Source organism: Macaca nemestrina, chromosome X, assembly GCF_043159975.1.
Source record: "Macaca nemestrina isolate mMacNem1 chromosome X, mMacNem.hap1, whole genome shotgun sequence".
NCBI lineage: Eukaryota > Metazoa > Chordata > Mammalia > Primates > Cercopithecidae > Macaca > Macaca nemestrina.
This window is the reverse complement of record NC_092145.1, coordinates 24,987,438-25,005,523: the sequence shown is the minus strand read 5'-3', so window position 1 is coordinate 25,005,523 and position 18,086 is coordinate 24,987,438. Positions and strand designations below refer to the sequence as shown.

The 18,086-nt window shown below is 39.1% G+C and overlaps 1 protein-coding gene across 5 annotated transcripts in view; it reads right to left on the bottom strand.

The window, feature by feature from the left end:
- The window catches only part of LOC105481440 (ecto-NOX disulfide-thiol exchanger 2), a 292,902-nt gene that overhangs the window by 36,074 nt on the left and 238,742 nt on the right, over positions 1-18,086 (bottom strand). For all 5 annotated transcript variants that reach the window (XM_071088931.1, XM_071088930.1, XM_071088933.1 and 2 more), the window contains 3 exons: positions 12,353-12,586; positions 9,908-10,120; positions 8,022-8,128 (listed from right to left, as the gene is read on the bottom strand). In XM_071088931.1, the coding sequence (XP_070945032.1) occupies positions 8,022-8,128; positions 9,908-10,120; positions 12,353-12,586 (554 nt within the window). The remainder of the gene's footprint in view (positions 1-8,021; positions 8,129-9,907; positions 10,121-12,352; positions 12,587-18,086) is intronic.

The following is an 18,086-nucleotide window of genomic DNA, read 5'->3' as shown; positions in this document are numbered from 1 at the left end:
AGATAGAAAATTTCAGCAGAGGAATAGAAACATTTAAAAGGAGCCAAGAGTTCTTTTGTCTGAAAATAAAAAGAACCAAGGATTCTTTTGCCTGGAAATAAAAAGAAACAAGGATTCTTTAAAAAAATGTATATTCCTCTGCTGAGACTTCCTATCTTTACATTCATTATGAGCATATTTCTTTTACATCACTGAGAATAGTTGTAATAGCTGCTTTATAATCTTGTCTGGTAACTACCACATCTGGGTGATTCTACAGCTAGAAAATGGTATCTGAAATAAAAATTACCAGATGAGCCTAAAAGTAGAATAGAGATGACAGAATAATGAGAGAACTTAAAGAGAGAGCACAACAAATATATCCAATCTGAAGAACAGAGAAAGATAACTATTTTTAAAAAACAGAGCCTTGGGACCTTATGAGATTACAAAGATCTAAGATACATGTAAATAAAATTGCAGAAAAAGAGGAGAAAGAAAATAATTTTAAAAGATTTGAAGAAATAAGGGTTGGCAATTTCTGAAATTTGATGAAAGACATTAATCTACATATTCAAAGAGCTCAGTGAACCCCAAGCAGGATATGTGTGAAAAAAGTATATCATATTAAAACAGCAGAAAGCTAAAGATAAAGATAAACTCTGGAAAGCAGCCAGAGAAAAGCAATGCATTATACAGAGGGGAACAACAATTTGAATACTTTGACTTCCTTCAGAAACAATTTAAGGCCAGAAGTCAGTGAAATAATATCTTTAAAGTTCATGAAGAAATACAAATATCCATTTATTCAGAATTCTGTATTCAGAGACAAATTCTCTCAAGAACAAAGCTGAGGTATACTTTCAGACAAAATTAAATGCAAGAATTCATCACCAACAGATTTGCGCTATAGAAATATGCTATAGAAAATGCTGAAGAAAGTTCTTTAGGCTGAAGGGAAGTGCTAATGGATATAAACACAGACCTTCAGGAAGGCATGAAAAACACTGAAAATGATCAAGATCCCATGAGAAAAGTCACTTTACAAAGGTAAACACAACAACTGTGCATTTTGAAGCAGCTTGCAATCATTTAGAGGCCAACTAATGCCTGTCAGAGGCTCCTCAGCACTGAACTGAGAATTCCTTGCTTGGATTAGCCTGTACTGGGCTGTACACAGGAAATATCCAAAGTTGTCTGTGAAAATTGCCTCCATTTAGGGGAATTATATATATTTCAAATGGATTTTAAAATAATTAATGGTGTAGTTAGTCACTATCCCAGCCAACATCCTCCTTTTTATTCCTTTTATCAGGAAAAATAATGATTTCTATCTCAAGTTAAGTTTTTACTAAAAATAAATAAAAAACTCTTTTTAAAAAAGTGAGCTATTTAGTATCATCACTGATAGTTAAGAATAGAAAAAGAAGATGCTAACATAGACTCCCCCATGTGCTTCAGGGGCATTACCTAAAATAGAATAAAATAATGACTTGCTTGAGAAAAATGAACTTTAAAGGGCTATGTCAAGAGAGAGATTTGATATGTCTTATTCAAACTTATTACACAGAGAACGATAAAGGAATTTCTCATTTCTGAGAATTCATTCTATCTCAGGAGTCTGATTTTCAGTTATCATCAAAGAGCTGTTACTGGAAAGGTGATTACAATGAAGTTTGACATTGGCAAATTCGAATATTGTACAACTTACTGCATTAGGAAAAGTCATGACTTTCTAGTTACCTAACAAAAATGTAGACTGTTGGAGAGTATAAGCAGAGACCAACTCTTGATTCATAAACACGTCACATAACCCTGAGAAAGTTACTGTGTTTCTCAGAAGAGTAAAATGTGTTCCTTCTAGGGAAACGTCCCAGGGCAGGAATATCTGAGAGCTAAAGCTAAGGCATGTCCTCTAGGTTTTCAGCCTCCACAAAACATCTCTCTTCTTCCAGCTGGGCAAACAAGTGTAATCTCTTCTTAGAAACATAAAAAGTTAAAAAATAATGTGATACAGTTTATCTAGAAGTCTTTCACATCTTCAAAAATCTCTGGAAATATAACAGACCTATGAACAAATTTTACTTAAATGTTTCAAAGTACTTCAGGAATAAAAATCACCAGTTGCTTTAACTGATAATAAAATAAGGGTAAGAAAAACTAAGAGGTATGTTTTCCTAAGTTGTTCAGTCAGGCAGGCAAACTGGCTGAGCTCAGAACCACCTTCCCACTAGACAATCCTTTCTAGCTACAAAGAAGCTCAGTATTATATCATTATTCTTCTATAAATACCTAATACTACATCACACGAATGGGATAAAAGGTAAAGAGAACAGCAGAGGTTATGGGGTACTATACTAAAGTAAGCTTATGGGGAACATTTAGTAAGCGACAGTACTCCCAAAAATAAGGAGTGAGGTTTTAATTCTTCGAAAATCTTTCCCTTAAAGCACTTGACGTCTGAGCTACTTGTCTTCTGTATTCTCCGGTTGGATCAGAAAAGCTCTACTTTGGGAAGGAAATCCTAACAAATACCTTCAGAGTGAAGGGCTAAAAAGTGACATGAACATGAGGAAGGCATTCTACCTAGTTTGGACATAGGTGCAGGCAGGGGAAAAACTCTGACCACTGAAGAGCAGACAGCAAAGGAAATAGCTGTCTCCTGGATTTGCCCCATTTCCCATCCCGGCATTTTGAATCCAGTGCTGAAACCAAAAGAATGGCAATAGCATGCAGAAACATTTTTCAGCAATTTGCATTTGTAAATCTCTACCTGAAATTGACTCGGTCACATCACTGATAGACTACAACAAAAAAGGTAAGATAGCCCTCCTAAAGTTTTTATACCATTCTCCTACCCACAGTAGATTTGTGATATTTTTCATTTCAACAGTGAACTGTTAGTGATTTCTGGAAACACATTATAATGACTGAGTGTGATCTAACAGTAACTTTTTCTGAAGCTTAGAAATTCACACACTACTCTATAATGGGGGACAATGTACTTTCATGTGGAATAAAACTGAAATCTGAGACAGGAAAATGCATGAAAAGAACCACTTCTGTACCAGCTGACATTTTTGATTTATCATAAAGTAAGCAAATCATAAATCATTACGTATTAATTAACTATAGTTTCACAAAAATTTATGTGGATTTAAATTAATCTTATTCATGTTTTATGATAGGAACATGATTACTAGAAAAATCAGTTTCTTATTAAATGTATAACAAAATTCTACTTAGCCAGAGTTTCTTTTATTTTTTTAACAGGGTCTTGCTCTGTTGCCCAGGCTGGAGTGCAGTGGTGTTCACTACAGCCTCGACCTCCTGAGTTCAAGTGATCCTCCCACCTCAGCCTCTCAAGTAGCTGGGAACACAGGCATGGGCCACCACACCCAGCTAAGTTTTGTATTTTTTGTAGAGATGGGGTTTTACCATGTTGCCCAAGCTGGTCTCGAACTCCTGAGCTCAAGCAATCTGCCTGTGTCAGCCTCCCAAAGTACTGGGATTACAGGCATGAGCCACCATGCCCAGCCTAAGACTTTCAACATTAAGAGGAAGATTGGTGAAGAAGGGATCAGACAAGGGAATGGAAAGAAGCAGAGGACAGGGAGATAGCTTCTACACTTATGTAGAAATTTGATTCTGAGATATCATTTAATATAATGAAGCAAAGTACAAACTCAGGTTCTTAATTAATGTCTATTGCACGATACATAGTAGAAATACAAATTAGATTGCTCCAAATTGTGTTAGTATGTTTTTTGAGGGCTGAAGGCCAATAGCTGGTGTTAGTGCAGATGGGTCCTAAACCAAGGGTATGTGGATTATTTGAATATCTATCTGCAAACAGTTCTTCAGAGTTTGGAATGGTAGGCCTGTAATTCTATAAAGAAAGTTATTTTAGCAATCACAGTATTTCATTCTACAAGAATACTAGTAATCATCAAGTCCCTTTTCCTCTAGCCCAGTGGTGTAAAACTGCATCTAAGGAAGGATGTAAGAGGGCATCTCCTAGGGCTTACTGTTATGGCTCCAGTTTTTACACATTATCAAAGCTTTAGCTTCTAATCTAGGCCAGCTAGAGGGAAACACATAGGTTTTAAGTGATTCTGTAGAAAAAGAGTTCCCACAACACATAGAACTGCCAGTAAAGTCACTATAGACACCGAATTTTAGTAAGCGGAGGGACTTCATTCAGCCTTCTCCTAATACCCTTTTCGGTTGTATTAGCAGGGACTTCACACACAAATAAATCAGGAACATAAAGCAATGAAAAAGACTCATTAGCAAACTAGTCTGCTTGACATACACTACCAAAGTCAGTGTCTAAGCTCCCCAAAGGTGGAAACTTTTCCTTCATACGCTACATCCTTTCTCTCAGCAGAGTAAGACCGTGTTGGCTGCTGGTAGAAGGATGACAATGAGACAAGGAACAGGTACTTTGTGACATGAGGAGGTCATTGGCTGACTTGTTCTCAGACGCAACCGGTAAAAAGCTTGAACGTCAGAAACTTTCACTTTGATGAAACCCTTGGCTTATGAGTTCTATGTAGCTTGGATGCCTAGGTCAAAAATAAGCCAGCCTAGTTGATTTAAGTTTTTGAGATGTTCTGATTTTCAAGGGGTGTTAAGAGGCAGCCACAATTTAAGAAGACGGTTTATTTCCCACAGGATACCTGCTTTCAGTCCTCACAGTTGCCTGCTATCAAGTAAAAGTTTGCAGAGGTTAAAAAAAAAAAAAAACAAGGAAAAAATAAAAACAAAAACAAACTCTGACTTAAAGAGGCACCAATATAAAGTGAAAGAGATCTTTTAGGCTTAGGGAATGCAATACCAGAGAAAGGTTATGAGCTATGTCCCACTTTCAGCTGTTGTAGTATTGAACAAAATTTGAGATATTCAAGGTGGACCTTAATTTAATTCAATCAAACAAGCAGGAAGGAGGTTTTGGGGTTTCTACAGTCTACAAGGCACAACATGAAACATGTAGCTCCTGGAAAGTCATGCTGGTCATGTACTTTATCGATAATCGCCACTCTGCCAAGGAAGTTCTCTTACAATATTGGGTAATAGGGTGCAAATATCTCAGTTCTCTATAGGTCCTAAGGAGTGTCCAGCTCACTGGTACAGCTATCTCTACTGTGAGTCTAATTAAACTCAAGTATATATCCACTAAATAAGTAGGCTTGAAATATTAATGGCAGAAACTGCAATTACTTTTGTATCAATCTAATAACTACACAGACCCTTGATGAATATGATTGATGGGTAATATTTTATGGCCACATAGTTTACAAAAGTGTTGTGACGGCTGGGCAAGGTGGCTCACGCCTGTAATCCTAGCACTTTGGGAGGCCGAGGTGGGCAGATTGCCTGAGCTCAGGAGTTCGAGAACAGCCTTGGCAACATGGTGAAACCCCATCTCTACTAAAATACAAAAGATTAGCCGGGCATGGCGGCGTGTGTCTGTAGTCTCAGCTACTCGGGAGGCTGAGGCAGAAGAATTGCTTGAACCCGAGAGGCGGAAGTTGCAGTGAGCTGAGATCGCGCCACTGCACTCCAGCCTGGGTGACAGGGCGAGACTCCGTCTCCAAAAAAAAAAAAAAAAAAAAAAAAAAGGTGGTATTGTGACCTAGGCAAATCAGCATTCCAACCAGAGGCTTCCTTCCTCCTGCAAAAAGGCAACGTTGTACTGTCAAGGCTTTCTTTAAAGGGTGGGGCCATTCAGCCAACTTCTTCTAACCCAAAGAGAAGTTAGAAGTGTATGTGTATCAAAGGGAAGGTAGAAACTTAATGCCTATTCTGCTTTTCTACAATCATAAGACTTATTGAGCATTTTTCTCTCAACTTTTATTCTTCTGAAGACTGGATATTTTAAATTTAGCGTGTGAAACTCCCCTTCTCCTCTTGATCACTTTCATTACCCTTCTACCTCCCTGAGGGCAAAGATCATTTCATTCTATGTTGCCTGTCATAGTGCTTGAGATGCAGAAAGTGATCAGTAAACATTTGAATCACAAAGTTGAATTTTGTTTGTTGAAGGTGAACAACAGAAGGCAGCCCTAGGATTCTAAAACCACTTTGTGCTACAGTAAGATAATTGTTTTCTTTATTCCCCTAATTCTTTAAAAAACAAGTAAAAATGCTATTGGCTTTTTATGACTCCACCCACCCAGTGGATGGATGTCTTCAGGGATTTCTTTCTAGTGACTCCCAGATCCCTTTGCTGTGCCAGAATTGATGGCTCAGATACTATCAGTTTATAAACAGGATTTGGCTTATTTTTTCCTAAATGCTTTTCATGGTTTTCAAATTGTTCTCACACAAACATATCTCATATATTCTAGTGAAGGACAGAGAGAAATTACTATCTTTATTTTATAGGTTAAGAAACAAAAGAGCCACAAAGGTTAAATGACTAGCTCAAGACCACAAAGCATTTTGCACCAGAGCTCACAGTGAGGAGAATAATTTCTAGTCCATTTGCTAGCTTTGTAATTTTGTGTAAATTACTTAACATTTTTATGTTTCAGTTTTCCTGCAGGTAAAACATGAATTCTATACCTACTCACTATCCCTTATGAAGTTGTTAATAAAAACTGAAGTAATACTATTTCTATTTTTCAAACTGTTTACACATTTCCTAACTCATCTAATCGTATAAGACTGGTTTCATTATTGTCTCGAATTTACAGGTGAAGAAACAGAGACTGAGAAAGGCTGAATAACTTGCTCAGTCACACAGCGCTAACATGTCAGAGCTGAGATTTGAATTCATGTCTGGCTCTTAGTTCAATACATTTTTCACTCCACCTTGTCTATTGTGAGGCTCACACAGGTGAGATAACCAATGTGAAAGCACTTTATAAATGTAAATATCTTGTAAATGCTATTTAAAAGTTAAGGAATATGACAATTTACATTGATAGATATAATGGGACTGCTACCAGGCTGGCAAAGAGGACCAGAAATGTAGTTGAAAAAGCTGCTGCATATATAAATTGAAAATATTAGGGCTTGGTAAGGAAGTTGCCCATAGGAATAGGGACTTGAGGCATATGTAACAGGATTTGCAATGGCAGATCAGTGAAATCTCCCATCTCAGTTTTTAATCTTTGATTCAGAATAGCAACTTAGGCTGGGCGCGGTGGCTCAAGCCTGTAATCCCAGCACTTTGGGAGGCCGAGACGGGCGGATCACGAGGTCAGGAGATCGAGACCATCCTGGCTAACACAGTGAAACTCTGTCTCTACTAAAAAATACAAAAAACTAGCCAGGCGAGGTGGCGGGCACCTGTAGTCCCAGCTACTCGGGAGGCTGAGGCAGGAGAATGGCATAAACCCGGGAGGCGGAGCTTGCAGTGAGCTGAGATCCGGCCACTGCACTCCAGCCTGGGCGACAGAGCGAGACTCCATCTCAAAAAAAAAAAAAAAAAAAAAAAAAAAAAAAGAATAGCAACCTAATCACATCACATTTATTCTATTGTTATGCTAAAAATGTCACTTGAGTATAAGCAGAGAGGTGTGTGCCAACCTTAACCTAAGATCAGAGTCCTGTTACCTTTAAAGCTTCCACCTATAAAGATGACTAAATGAGTTTGATAAAAGAAGCTCAGAAATTTCAAAGATCCAATGTAACACCAGGCAGCTTCCGTCCTTCACTGTCAAGACACTCTAAAAAATGTAAGACAGCCCTAATATTACTAACACTAGAAGCGCAGGTCAGTAATTACTGTTGTACCCAAGACTAGCTCGCTTAGAGAAGTAAACTTATAATCATCCCAGCTACATTTTCACTGCTAAGGTTTCCAACCAGCAGAATGCATTCACCACAGCACATGCACATTTATTACCCTTTTGACAGCAGGTGGTCTGGACACAGTGACAGGCTATAGAACATGTCTTAGTGTTTCATTAGGGCCTTGTTGTGACCATGGGAGCTTGGCACTATTTAATTCTGGCTAAACTCCAAATCAATAACTTGTTAAAGAAAGAAACTGTCCCCCTGAGGGGCTACCAGAATAAAAAGTTACCAACCTCAGCTTGTTTGCACCACACGCTGATGTTCTTCCGCTGGGCTTTTGTGAAGTGGTCCCATGCCTTCTGCTTGGAGGCAGAATGGTACACAGCCACTATCTGCTCAACTGCAGCATCAAATCAGCAGTTGGATCAGGCCAGGGTATCATCCAGGGATGGAAAAAGAGAGGAGAAAAGAAATGAAATAAAAGAGAAGCATCAGGCTTGTTGTATCTTCTCGTTACGACACTATACTAAGCTGTGGTTGTGCTTGGAAAAGGCTACGTGTGTTGGGGTACTTTGATTTTAAAGGGGACGCAAAGGAAAAGACATCAACATACAGAAAGGCAAAAGGGAACACCAGAGGCTTGGGGTAAAATGGTAACAACTAGAGTTTTAATACAGGCAGTGTGAATTCATGGAGGCAGGAGAGGAAGAGTCACAGCAAATGCACTTTAATTTAGTACTTGTCTTTAGTTTAGTACTAGTGACTCCACACGGCATGGAAGAAAATGGCAAACCGTACCAGAAACATTCTACCCCTGGCTCCTTTCATAGCGCTCTGACACACACTTGGATGCTTTGCTTCAACAGAATTCATGCTTTTACTATTCTGAGGTATGTTTAACTAGAAGCATCAAATCAAAACCTAAGATGGAGTGGATCTTTTTTAAGTCTACCGAGATAGACTCGTTGACTGGAGAAATACAAATTTTAGGGAAGGATACTGTGTAAGTGTGGTCCTGGAGAGTATTTTTCAAGGTCTCTTAAAATGTCAAACGGGAAAATGTGTGCAGATGTTCTTCGACTTTATCCTAATCACACTTCAAGAGAGGGGAAGCTTAGACATGACTCTTTTGGGAAAAGAAAAGCAGGACAAGAGCCCCTTTCTGGTTGGGTGTTCACAGCAAGAAAATCCAGAGGTATTATTTTTTTCTCTTTACACCCCTGTTTGCACCCTGTCTTCTAATGACTTAAGGATTTATATTCCCATGATGTGTGCTGCTCTCTCTTTTTAAAAATTTATTTTCAAGTCCTGAAGACATGTGCTTTTGCCTCCTGGATTTTATGCTCATATATACTTTCAAAATACAAGCGGCAAATGGAACAATTCCCCCTTAATCACAATTATGTATGAGTCAAGTACAGGGAAGTCAAGTTTGGAAAGAGTGGACTATAATTGTTTAAAAGCAAAATCATAAAACTGTACCCTTACTCTTAAGGTGAATACTCTTTCTTACTGAAAAAATAAGAGTGTATAATTTTATAATGCGGTAAACAAAAAATTACTTGATAATTTATCTGATCTGGCTCATTTCAGAGACCTTAGATAGGTTTGGAGCAGAACTTCTTTTTGAAAATGGCCATTTTGGTAGTTTCTCACCTTGTCCCAGTGTCTATGACATCCAGCAAAGGTAGCAGAAGAAAGTAAACTAAATCAAAAATGTAGAAGTAGAAAATTTGAGTTTTATCCAATCACCTTGGGAAATATAATTACATTGATCTTTGAAATGGAGTTTCTAGAAGGCATATTACATGATGATAATTATGCAAATCTGAAGAAAAGCAGCTTTAAAATGTTGATGCTACATTCTAACTTTAGCAATAAAATACCCAGTCCTCTACTGAGGCCCAGGGCTGTAGAAGTACAGGATGTGGCTTCAGGATCACTGTTTCTAAGGAGTTGAAGTAGATATACCAGAGAAAATGAAGCTAGCAGGTGCCCACATGTCTCCTGTGAAACTGGAGCATGGGCATTTGGCAATACAAGGAGAGCACAAGGCAGTGAAAAAGGGAGCCTTGAGCCTTAACACAGGATGGCTCTGGAGACCTGGGCTCCCATAGAGAGCAAGTAACTAAGTGAAGTGACTTATCCTCATTCCAGCAGAACTCTAAGTTCCACTCACATTGAATGAGAATTCCAGAAAGGGCCTGCTTGAACTTCTCCTTTGCTTCTTCCATATCTTTCTCATGGGCAGCTTTCTCGTTCACCAGGCGGCGGACATGGCTGTTGGCTGACTGGATCATGGAGTAGAAGTTGTTGGCGCTACGACGGTTGACCTCTCCTCGCTCTATCCAAGTGAGCAAGGTCTGTACAGCTTCTGAGAATTTGGAATCATCTGAAAAAAATATATTTTTATAACCAACAAAGGCAACCACATTTTGATCTATTTTCCCAACATGCTGGCAAAGAGGGCATCATGGTTTTTGGCAGTGGTGGGTAAATGAATTGATGAGGATGAGGAGCCACACATACACACACGTGCACACACAGGCAGTAGGCAGGCAGACAAACAGGAAGAATGGAAGGATCAATGCAGTCAGATTGGTTGTGGTCTATGATGAATTTTCAGAAAGAGAAATGTTTCCTTGAAAAAAGTTTTCTGCACTGATATATAGCTTTCATGTATTGCAACTCTCTTACCCTCTCTGACTGTGTGTGTGTGTGTGTGTGTGTGTGTGTGTGTGTGTGTGAGAGAGAGAGAGAGAGAGAAGGGGGGCAGAGGGCAGAGGGGAGAGAGAGAAAAAAAAACATGAATTAGTGAGGGAACTTCAGAATTCTATAGTCCTGTGTTTTAATGAGGAAAAGCAAAGTTGAATCCTGAGTTTAACTCGAATTTGACAGTAACTTTACCTTGGATCCATGGAATTACAGTGTTGGGAGGAGCCTCAGGGAAGAGTTAAGTGGGTCATTCTTTAGACACAAACATGTACATCTTCAACCTTTTATAGTATCACTCGTGTGTTCAATCCACAGCCCCAGGCCTTCCACTCAGTCCCAGTCACAATTTATTTTGATGCAATTTATTTTATTTCTCTATTTCTCCATATCCTTTTTTCTCTTGCCTGAAGAACCCTCCATGTAGATTTCTGCAGCTAGTTAGGAGTTATTCTGTGATTAGTTAAGATAGTTAAGAGCACAGCTCTTCCAAAGCTTCTGGTTCAGCTCCCCAAGATAGCCACTTACGCATTCTGTTCTTAAAGGCTCCAGAGAGGGAGAGCCCATTTGGATCTATTCAAGGGCTTCACACCCTTCTCTGGCTAGAAACCCTTATGTCAAATGGAAATTTCTTTCACTGCAATTTGAACTTCCTGCCTCTTGCCCCTTTTTCAGTGCAGACATATAACAAGCAATCAGCCTCCCCTTATAGCAGCTTTTCACTTTATTACTTAGATATAGACTTTATGTTGATGCTCAGTTTTTGCTTCTCTTGAGGGTCACACACCCATTAAATTCATTTTTTTTTTTAAACTTAAACTGATTTGTTTGGTGTTGTGCAAACAGGCAAGTCTTGGACCTGGCATCTTACCAATGCTTTCAGCCTTTCCAGTTTTTCAAAATGTACCATTATTTCTGTGCCTCTATTCTGGACTCTAGATTTTCTGCTTTTCCCTTAAAGAAAGTCAAAACCAATTTCTTACATGTGTGAATCCCTTAGGCTATGAGGTACAAACATGTCTGGTGAAGGAAACCTATTTGGAAAGCAGGATTAGCAGTATCTTGCTGAGCTGAGAGCACAAGAAGAAGGGAAAATTCATACCATTAGAGCTGGATTGGTGTTACCAATAAGATCAATGGGACACCAGCATTCATCCAATAAAATCATCTATACTCAGAAAATGAGAAAGACTGGATTTGAGCTACTAAGACAGGAGACCAGGCAGAGCAATTAATGTTAAATTAACAAAATGGCTGAGAGTCAAACAAGGGGAACAAGAATCAAAACTAATGGGAAAGCAGTCTGATTAAGCAATGTCTACATGTCTCCAGAGTCACTGTTTTAAATAAATTGGTCTTTTAAAGTGATTTAAAAGTCTTTACTTTTTAGTTGGTGGTGGCTAAGTCTTTGAGTAATCTAAGAAGAATGTACAGCATGACTACTTTCTGGACCTTAATTTTCTCGTCTTTAAAATGAGAATTTTACCAGAGTTTTTCAGGAACACATCAAATCCTATCATCCAGATTCACTCATTTGACTTGGAATTAAAACCTAACTTGTATCCACTATAAAAGAGGGCTCTTACAGGTTCCAAGTCACATAGATCATGCCTAAAATTCTCTGAAGTGGAAAAGTGAGGAAAACTTGTTTGTTTCTAGCCGCCTGATGTCTGAAGAGAAAAATGCCATCCCTTGAGACAATGAATGAGCAGAGACACAGGTAGTAGGGATACATTTCCTGGTTCTTGAGTTACTAGGTACACCCCTCTATCTGCAAGGCTTCAACACAAGAAATGCTTAGAATCCAGTAGTAGGAAACTCAAAGGGCAACTGTCAACAACACAATTATATTTATTACACTTCTCTAAAGGAAAGAGTTCTTTTAATCATGAAGCTTGAGTGCCTTTGATACCTTTTAATTTTTCAGCAACAATGCTGCATTCGTGATCTGAATAGTGGACCACTGGGGGTGGAGATGGTGGACGCAATCTTTCTTCTTCCATTCTTCTACGATGGCGCTCCTCTCTGGCTAGCATACGCTGTTTACACTCCCACTCATACAGGTCATCTCGAGCCTGTGCGAAATCAACGTGGAGTCTGCCTGTGTCCTTCTTGTCAGTACTAGAGCCCAGGCGAATGCGGTAACCTAAGTTCACAGGAGGGTGAAAGGGAGAGGAGAGAGGGAGAGCGGGGGGGTGGCGGGGTGGGGGGAGGGAGAGAGAGAGAGAGAGACATGAAAGACTATAAATACTTTTCCAAGTTCAGTGTTTCAGATGTCACTGCAGCAGTTCCAAGTGACCACACAACTCCAAATTCTCTCCGATGCTTAGCAAGTAAATCATCAAAAGACTTAAATTATCTCTGATAACAGGTCACATTCTATGGGTTGGGTTAGTCTTGTTCTTAAGAGTTCCATTCCTCCATCTAATACCTTACCTCTGGCTGAGGTTGACTCCGTGGGTAATAATATCAAGCATGATCCTTATATGGTACTAAGGGCTGGGAAGAATGGAAAAGGTGGCCTCAAATGAACTTGTCTTTAAATAAATTCAAGAGTGTCCATTATACTATCACAAAGATTTTGGTAAAACTGAAATGCATTAACTTGGCATTTTAATCCCTAAAATTGTTTCCTAGAAGCATTTGTCAACTGTGAACCATTTTTTTTTTTCTGACAAAAAAAAAAAAAAAAAAAAAAAAAAGATGGGGAGTGGTGTGTGACCCGCGTGACATATAATTTGGGATCCTTAAAAAAGAGATGTAGTGTGATTATAATATAGTAGTATAGGACTGGGATTCAGAAAACCAGTATTCAACTCCCTACCTCCTCTTTTTGTGCCAGCTATACTTACCCAAGTCATGTCTCTTAACAAAAAGTGGGGAAAAAACTAAGTACTTTTTAAGTTTCAAGAGCTCAGCTAGATACTTCCATAGGAATTTATCTCATTTCATTCTCAGCACAAGCTTGCAGGGTAAACATTATACCAAACAGAAAACTGAGCATCAAAAGAGGTTAGGGAGGTTAAGTGGCTTGCTCTGGGTCAGATAATTAGCAAACTGTAGAGCTGGCTCTTGAATCTAGGACGTTAGACTCTGTGCTTTCCTCCATTCTAACCTGCCTCTCAAGAATAATACCCAACACAGACTTTTGCTTCTGGCTAAGATAGAGTAACAGGGGATAGATTTGCCCTCCTACCTTAAACAACTAAAAATATGAATAAAATATATGAAATAATGCTTTTTAAAGATACTATACATAAGACAATGAAGACAGGGATCACAGAGAGACAAGAACCAAATGAAGTGATCCCTATGACTGCCCCGGTTTATTTCCTGGAGAGTTTCTGGGCCTCAGCACAGGGAAGGGAACTCAGGCAGGGCATGATGGTGTTCCCAAGTTGAGGAGACTGAACTGGGAGTCTAGGGAGAATATGGAAATAGAGTTCATAAGGCAGAGTACCAGAAAGAAGAAAGCTGCACAGAGAAAGAGCTTCAGAGATATGCAGAGGGTCCTCCACTATTATTTAGCTGAGTACTAATGTCTATATGTGTGGGAAACTACCTGAGCATTAGAGGTAACAATCCCTGAAAAGCTCCCATAGGGTTGGGAATAGCTCCTTTTCCTACCAACCAGAGCAGAAAAACTCACACTTCTGGTACTGGGTGATCGGAAGGGTTCTGCCTTAATAGTGGAGAAAAATTAGCCCTAAACTGCTCTGGTCTTGCTGAACAAAACTTAAGAAGCAAGACCTAAAAGAACCAAAATTTTCTCAAGTTACTTAACTGCAATTAGAACAAAACTCAAGACTATTTATAGAAATAAAAATATCTGTCACCAAATAAGGTAAACTTTAATAAAAAATTACTTGATATGCAAAGATTCAGGAAATATGACCCATAATAAAGATTTTAAAAAATCAGCCAATCCAAACAGACCCAGAAGTGATGCAGATAATTTAATTAGTAGATAAGGATATAAAAACAACGATGAAAATTTGATTTCACATGCTCAAGAAGCTAGAGAAAAGACTGGCCATATTAAGGAGAAACATGAAAGATACAAAAAGACCCACAATCAAACATCTACAGGCTTAAGCTACAATGTCTAAGTTGAAAAAAACATCACCGGACAGGACTGATGGCAAATTAGATGCTGCATAAGAAAAAAATTAATGAACCTGGGGGCTCCCAGCACCTGAGCCTTCTGCCTGCCCCCACCTGAGAGTTCTACTGGTGACTGGGGACCAGCCTGCCCTCCTTATCGCAGCCACCACCTGAACCCTGGGAGCCTGAGAATAAGCCTGCTGGCCTGGTCCTGGTGGAGTCCCTCCAGGACCCCCACACACTATCCAGTGGGCCACTTAGGGGCCTGGGAATTGGGGGACTGCTTAGTTCAGTCCATCACTGCTGGCACCTGATCACTTGCCCCAAGGCCTGAGGTTGGACCCAATCAGCCGGCACCCCCACAGTTGCCACCCACTCTCAGATGCTGAAAGGCAGAGCCCGCCCCCCTGTCTACACAAAGCTGTGTCAGAGAATAGGTGAGCCACAAAGCTGGCTGTACTGGGCTGAGGGAAGAGCTTCCTCCCCAAAGTCACTCCTTTCAGCTACATGGTAGCCTGGAGATAGATGGACAGTGTATAAACTGAGTCAGGAGCCCCAGGAGATGGTTGTGACAGAGAAACATTGTGATCCTGTCTGTCTAGGAAGTGGAGTTGATGTGGCCCCCTCATCCCCTGAAAAGACCGCAGCACATTTCTCCAAGAGTTCCCCTAGCCACTCCTGTCAGGGGTGCTGCCTGTGTTCATCATTGGGTTATTCGTGGGTGAGCTTGGTTGTCCAGCTCCACCCAGCTTTGTCCTCTATCCACTCTCCCTGGGCTGAATAGGGAACCTGGAATTTCACAGACCAGCCCATCACCTGAAAGAACAGAGAGCACCTCACAGTAAGAAAAAAAACAGCACATACTGATCTGCTTCTGCCACAGGTGGCTCTTACCTGTAGGCGCCACCTACTCACCAGGAGGTTGAACTGCACAGCACAATAGGACACCTGCTGACAGAAGTGCACAGGGCTAAAGAAGCAAAGCCAAAGGACCCTACCCAACATACGCTACAGTCACACCTTCAAGGGGGGAAAAAAGTCCCATCCAAATGAAATTAGATTCAAAAATAAGAAGTGACAGCGTAACCATGTGAGAAGGAACCAGTGTAAGAACTCAGGGTGTTGCAACACCCCAGAAAGATCACACTAGCTGTCTAGCAATGGATCCTAACCAAAATGAAAATTCTGAAATGACAGATCAAGAATTCAAAATATGGATTGTAAGGAAGCTCAATGAGATCCAAGAGAAAGTTGAAAACTAACACAAAGCAATCAGAAAAACAATGCAGGATATGAAAGAAAAGATAGAGATCTTTAAAAAAAAAAAAAACCCCAGAACTTCTGGAAATTAAAAATTCACTGAAGGAATTAGAAAATACAGTAGAAAGCTTTAATAACAGGCTATACCAAGCAGAAGAAAGAATTTCAGAGCTTGAACACTGCTCTTTTGAATTGACCCAGTCAGGCAAAAATAATAAAAAAGGAATTTAAAACAATGAATAAAGCCTTTGAGAAATATGGGATTCTGTAAAGCAATCACACCTATGAGTAACAGGCATTCCTGAGTGAGAAGAGTAAAAGTAAAAACTTTGAAAAACATATTTGAGGGAATAATCCAGGAAAATTTCCGTGGTCTTGCAAGGGATGTAGACATCCAGGTACAAGAAGCTCAGAGAACACCTGGAAGGTATTTTGCAAGAAGAACATCACCAGGGCATATAGGCATCAGACTATCCAAAGTGAAGGAAAAAATTCTGAAAGCAGCAAAAGAGAAGCATTTATTTTCTCCTGTCTCACTGGATTATATGAAGACTGGGCTTTTGGATTTAGTAATACTTTAAAATGTAAATGCAGGCCATTATCCTAAGTGAAATAACTCAGAAACAGAAAATCAAATACCATATGTTCTCACTTATAAGTGGGAGCTAAACAATGGATACACATAAAGATAGATAATAGACACTGGGGACTCCAAAAGTGAGGAGTGTGGGAGGGGGATGAGGGTTGAAATTAACTATTGGATACAATAATCACTATTTGGGTGATGGGTATATTAGAAATCCAAAGCTCACTATTACACAATATACTCATGTAACAAACTTGCACATGTACCCCCTGAATCTATAATGAAAAAAATGAATGAACTTGAAGACATAGCAACAGAAACTATCTGTAATAAAATACAGAAAGAAAAAAGACTGAAAAAAAAAAAAAAAGAACAGAATACCAGTGAGCTGCAAGACAACTTCAAGGGGCCTAATATATGCCTAATTGGAGCACCAAAAGAGAGGGGAGAGAACAGAAAAAAATTAAATGAGGGGAGAAAATTTTCCACATTTGATCCAAACTGACAGATCCAATGAACCCCAAGCACAAGAAACAAGAAGAAAATTACATCAAAGCATATCATAATTGAATTGCTCAAAACCAGCAATAAAATAAATATCTTAAAAGCATCCATGGACAAAAGACACATTATGTACAGAGAAACACAGATAAAGATAACATCACATTTCTTGTTGGATACAATGCAAGCAAGAAAATAGTGGAACAACATTTGACAGAGGACAAACATCTTTCAAAAAGAAAGGTGAAATACTTTTTCAAATCAATGTTGAAATAATTCATCAGGAACAGACCTGCTCTACAAAAAATGTTAAAGGAAATTCAAGCATAGGGAAAATGACACCAAGTGGAAATCTGGATCTATAGAAAGGAAGGAAGAGCATACATAATGTGTGATTCCATTCATATAAAGTTCTAGAAAATCCACACTAATCTGATAGAGAACAGATAAATGGTTGCCTGAGATGGGAGTAGGGAAGGGCAGAAGGACAGGATTACGAAAGGTGTGTAAAGGAAGCTCTTGGGGATAACAGACATATTCATTATTTCCATTGTTGGTGATGGTTTCACACCTGAATACATATATAGAATATTATATAATTGTATTTTTGAAATATGTTAAGATCATTGTATGTCAATTATTATACCTCATTAAAATTAAATTATTATAGTTAATTAAAGCTGTTACAAAGAATAATATTACCCAGTAATGCTAAAACTGTCACACATTCTTTTTAGAAAAAGGAAGAATGAATACATTTCATAAGCAAGTCTTTCCAGGGCTCTTTACAGTTTATAATACACTTGCACATCCATTCATCTTATTTGATCATCTGAGCCATCAGAAAAATGGGGCTACTAATCATTACCTTGCCTACTCTCCCAGAACTGTGGAGAGGATCAAATGAGAGGATGAGATGAAAGCTCTACATAAACCTCATTAAAGATGCTAGAATGCTATGGGGTGGGTGCACTGTGCACAGTGCCAGCTCCCAAAGGTGTTCCAATTCCATCAGAAAAAAAATGATGACCTCCACATTTTCTAGCCCCCTTTTGTAAGGGATTTTTTTGTTTGTTTGTTTTAACTGCTTTCTTTTACATAATGAGATAACAGCCACCCCATTCAGGAGATTGCTAGCACTTGTGCACTTTCAAGGGACAGATTCAAATTTAAAGGGCAAAATTTAGTTGTTTTC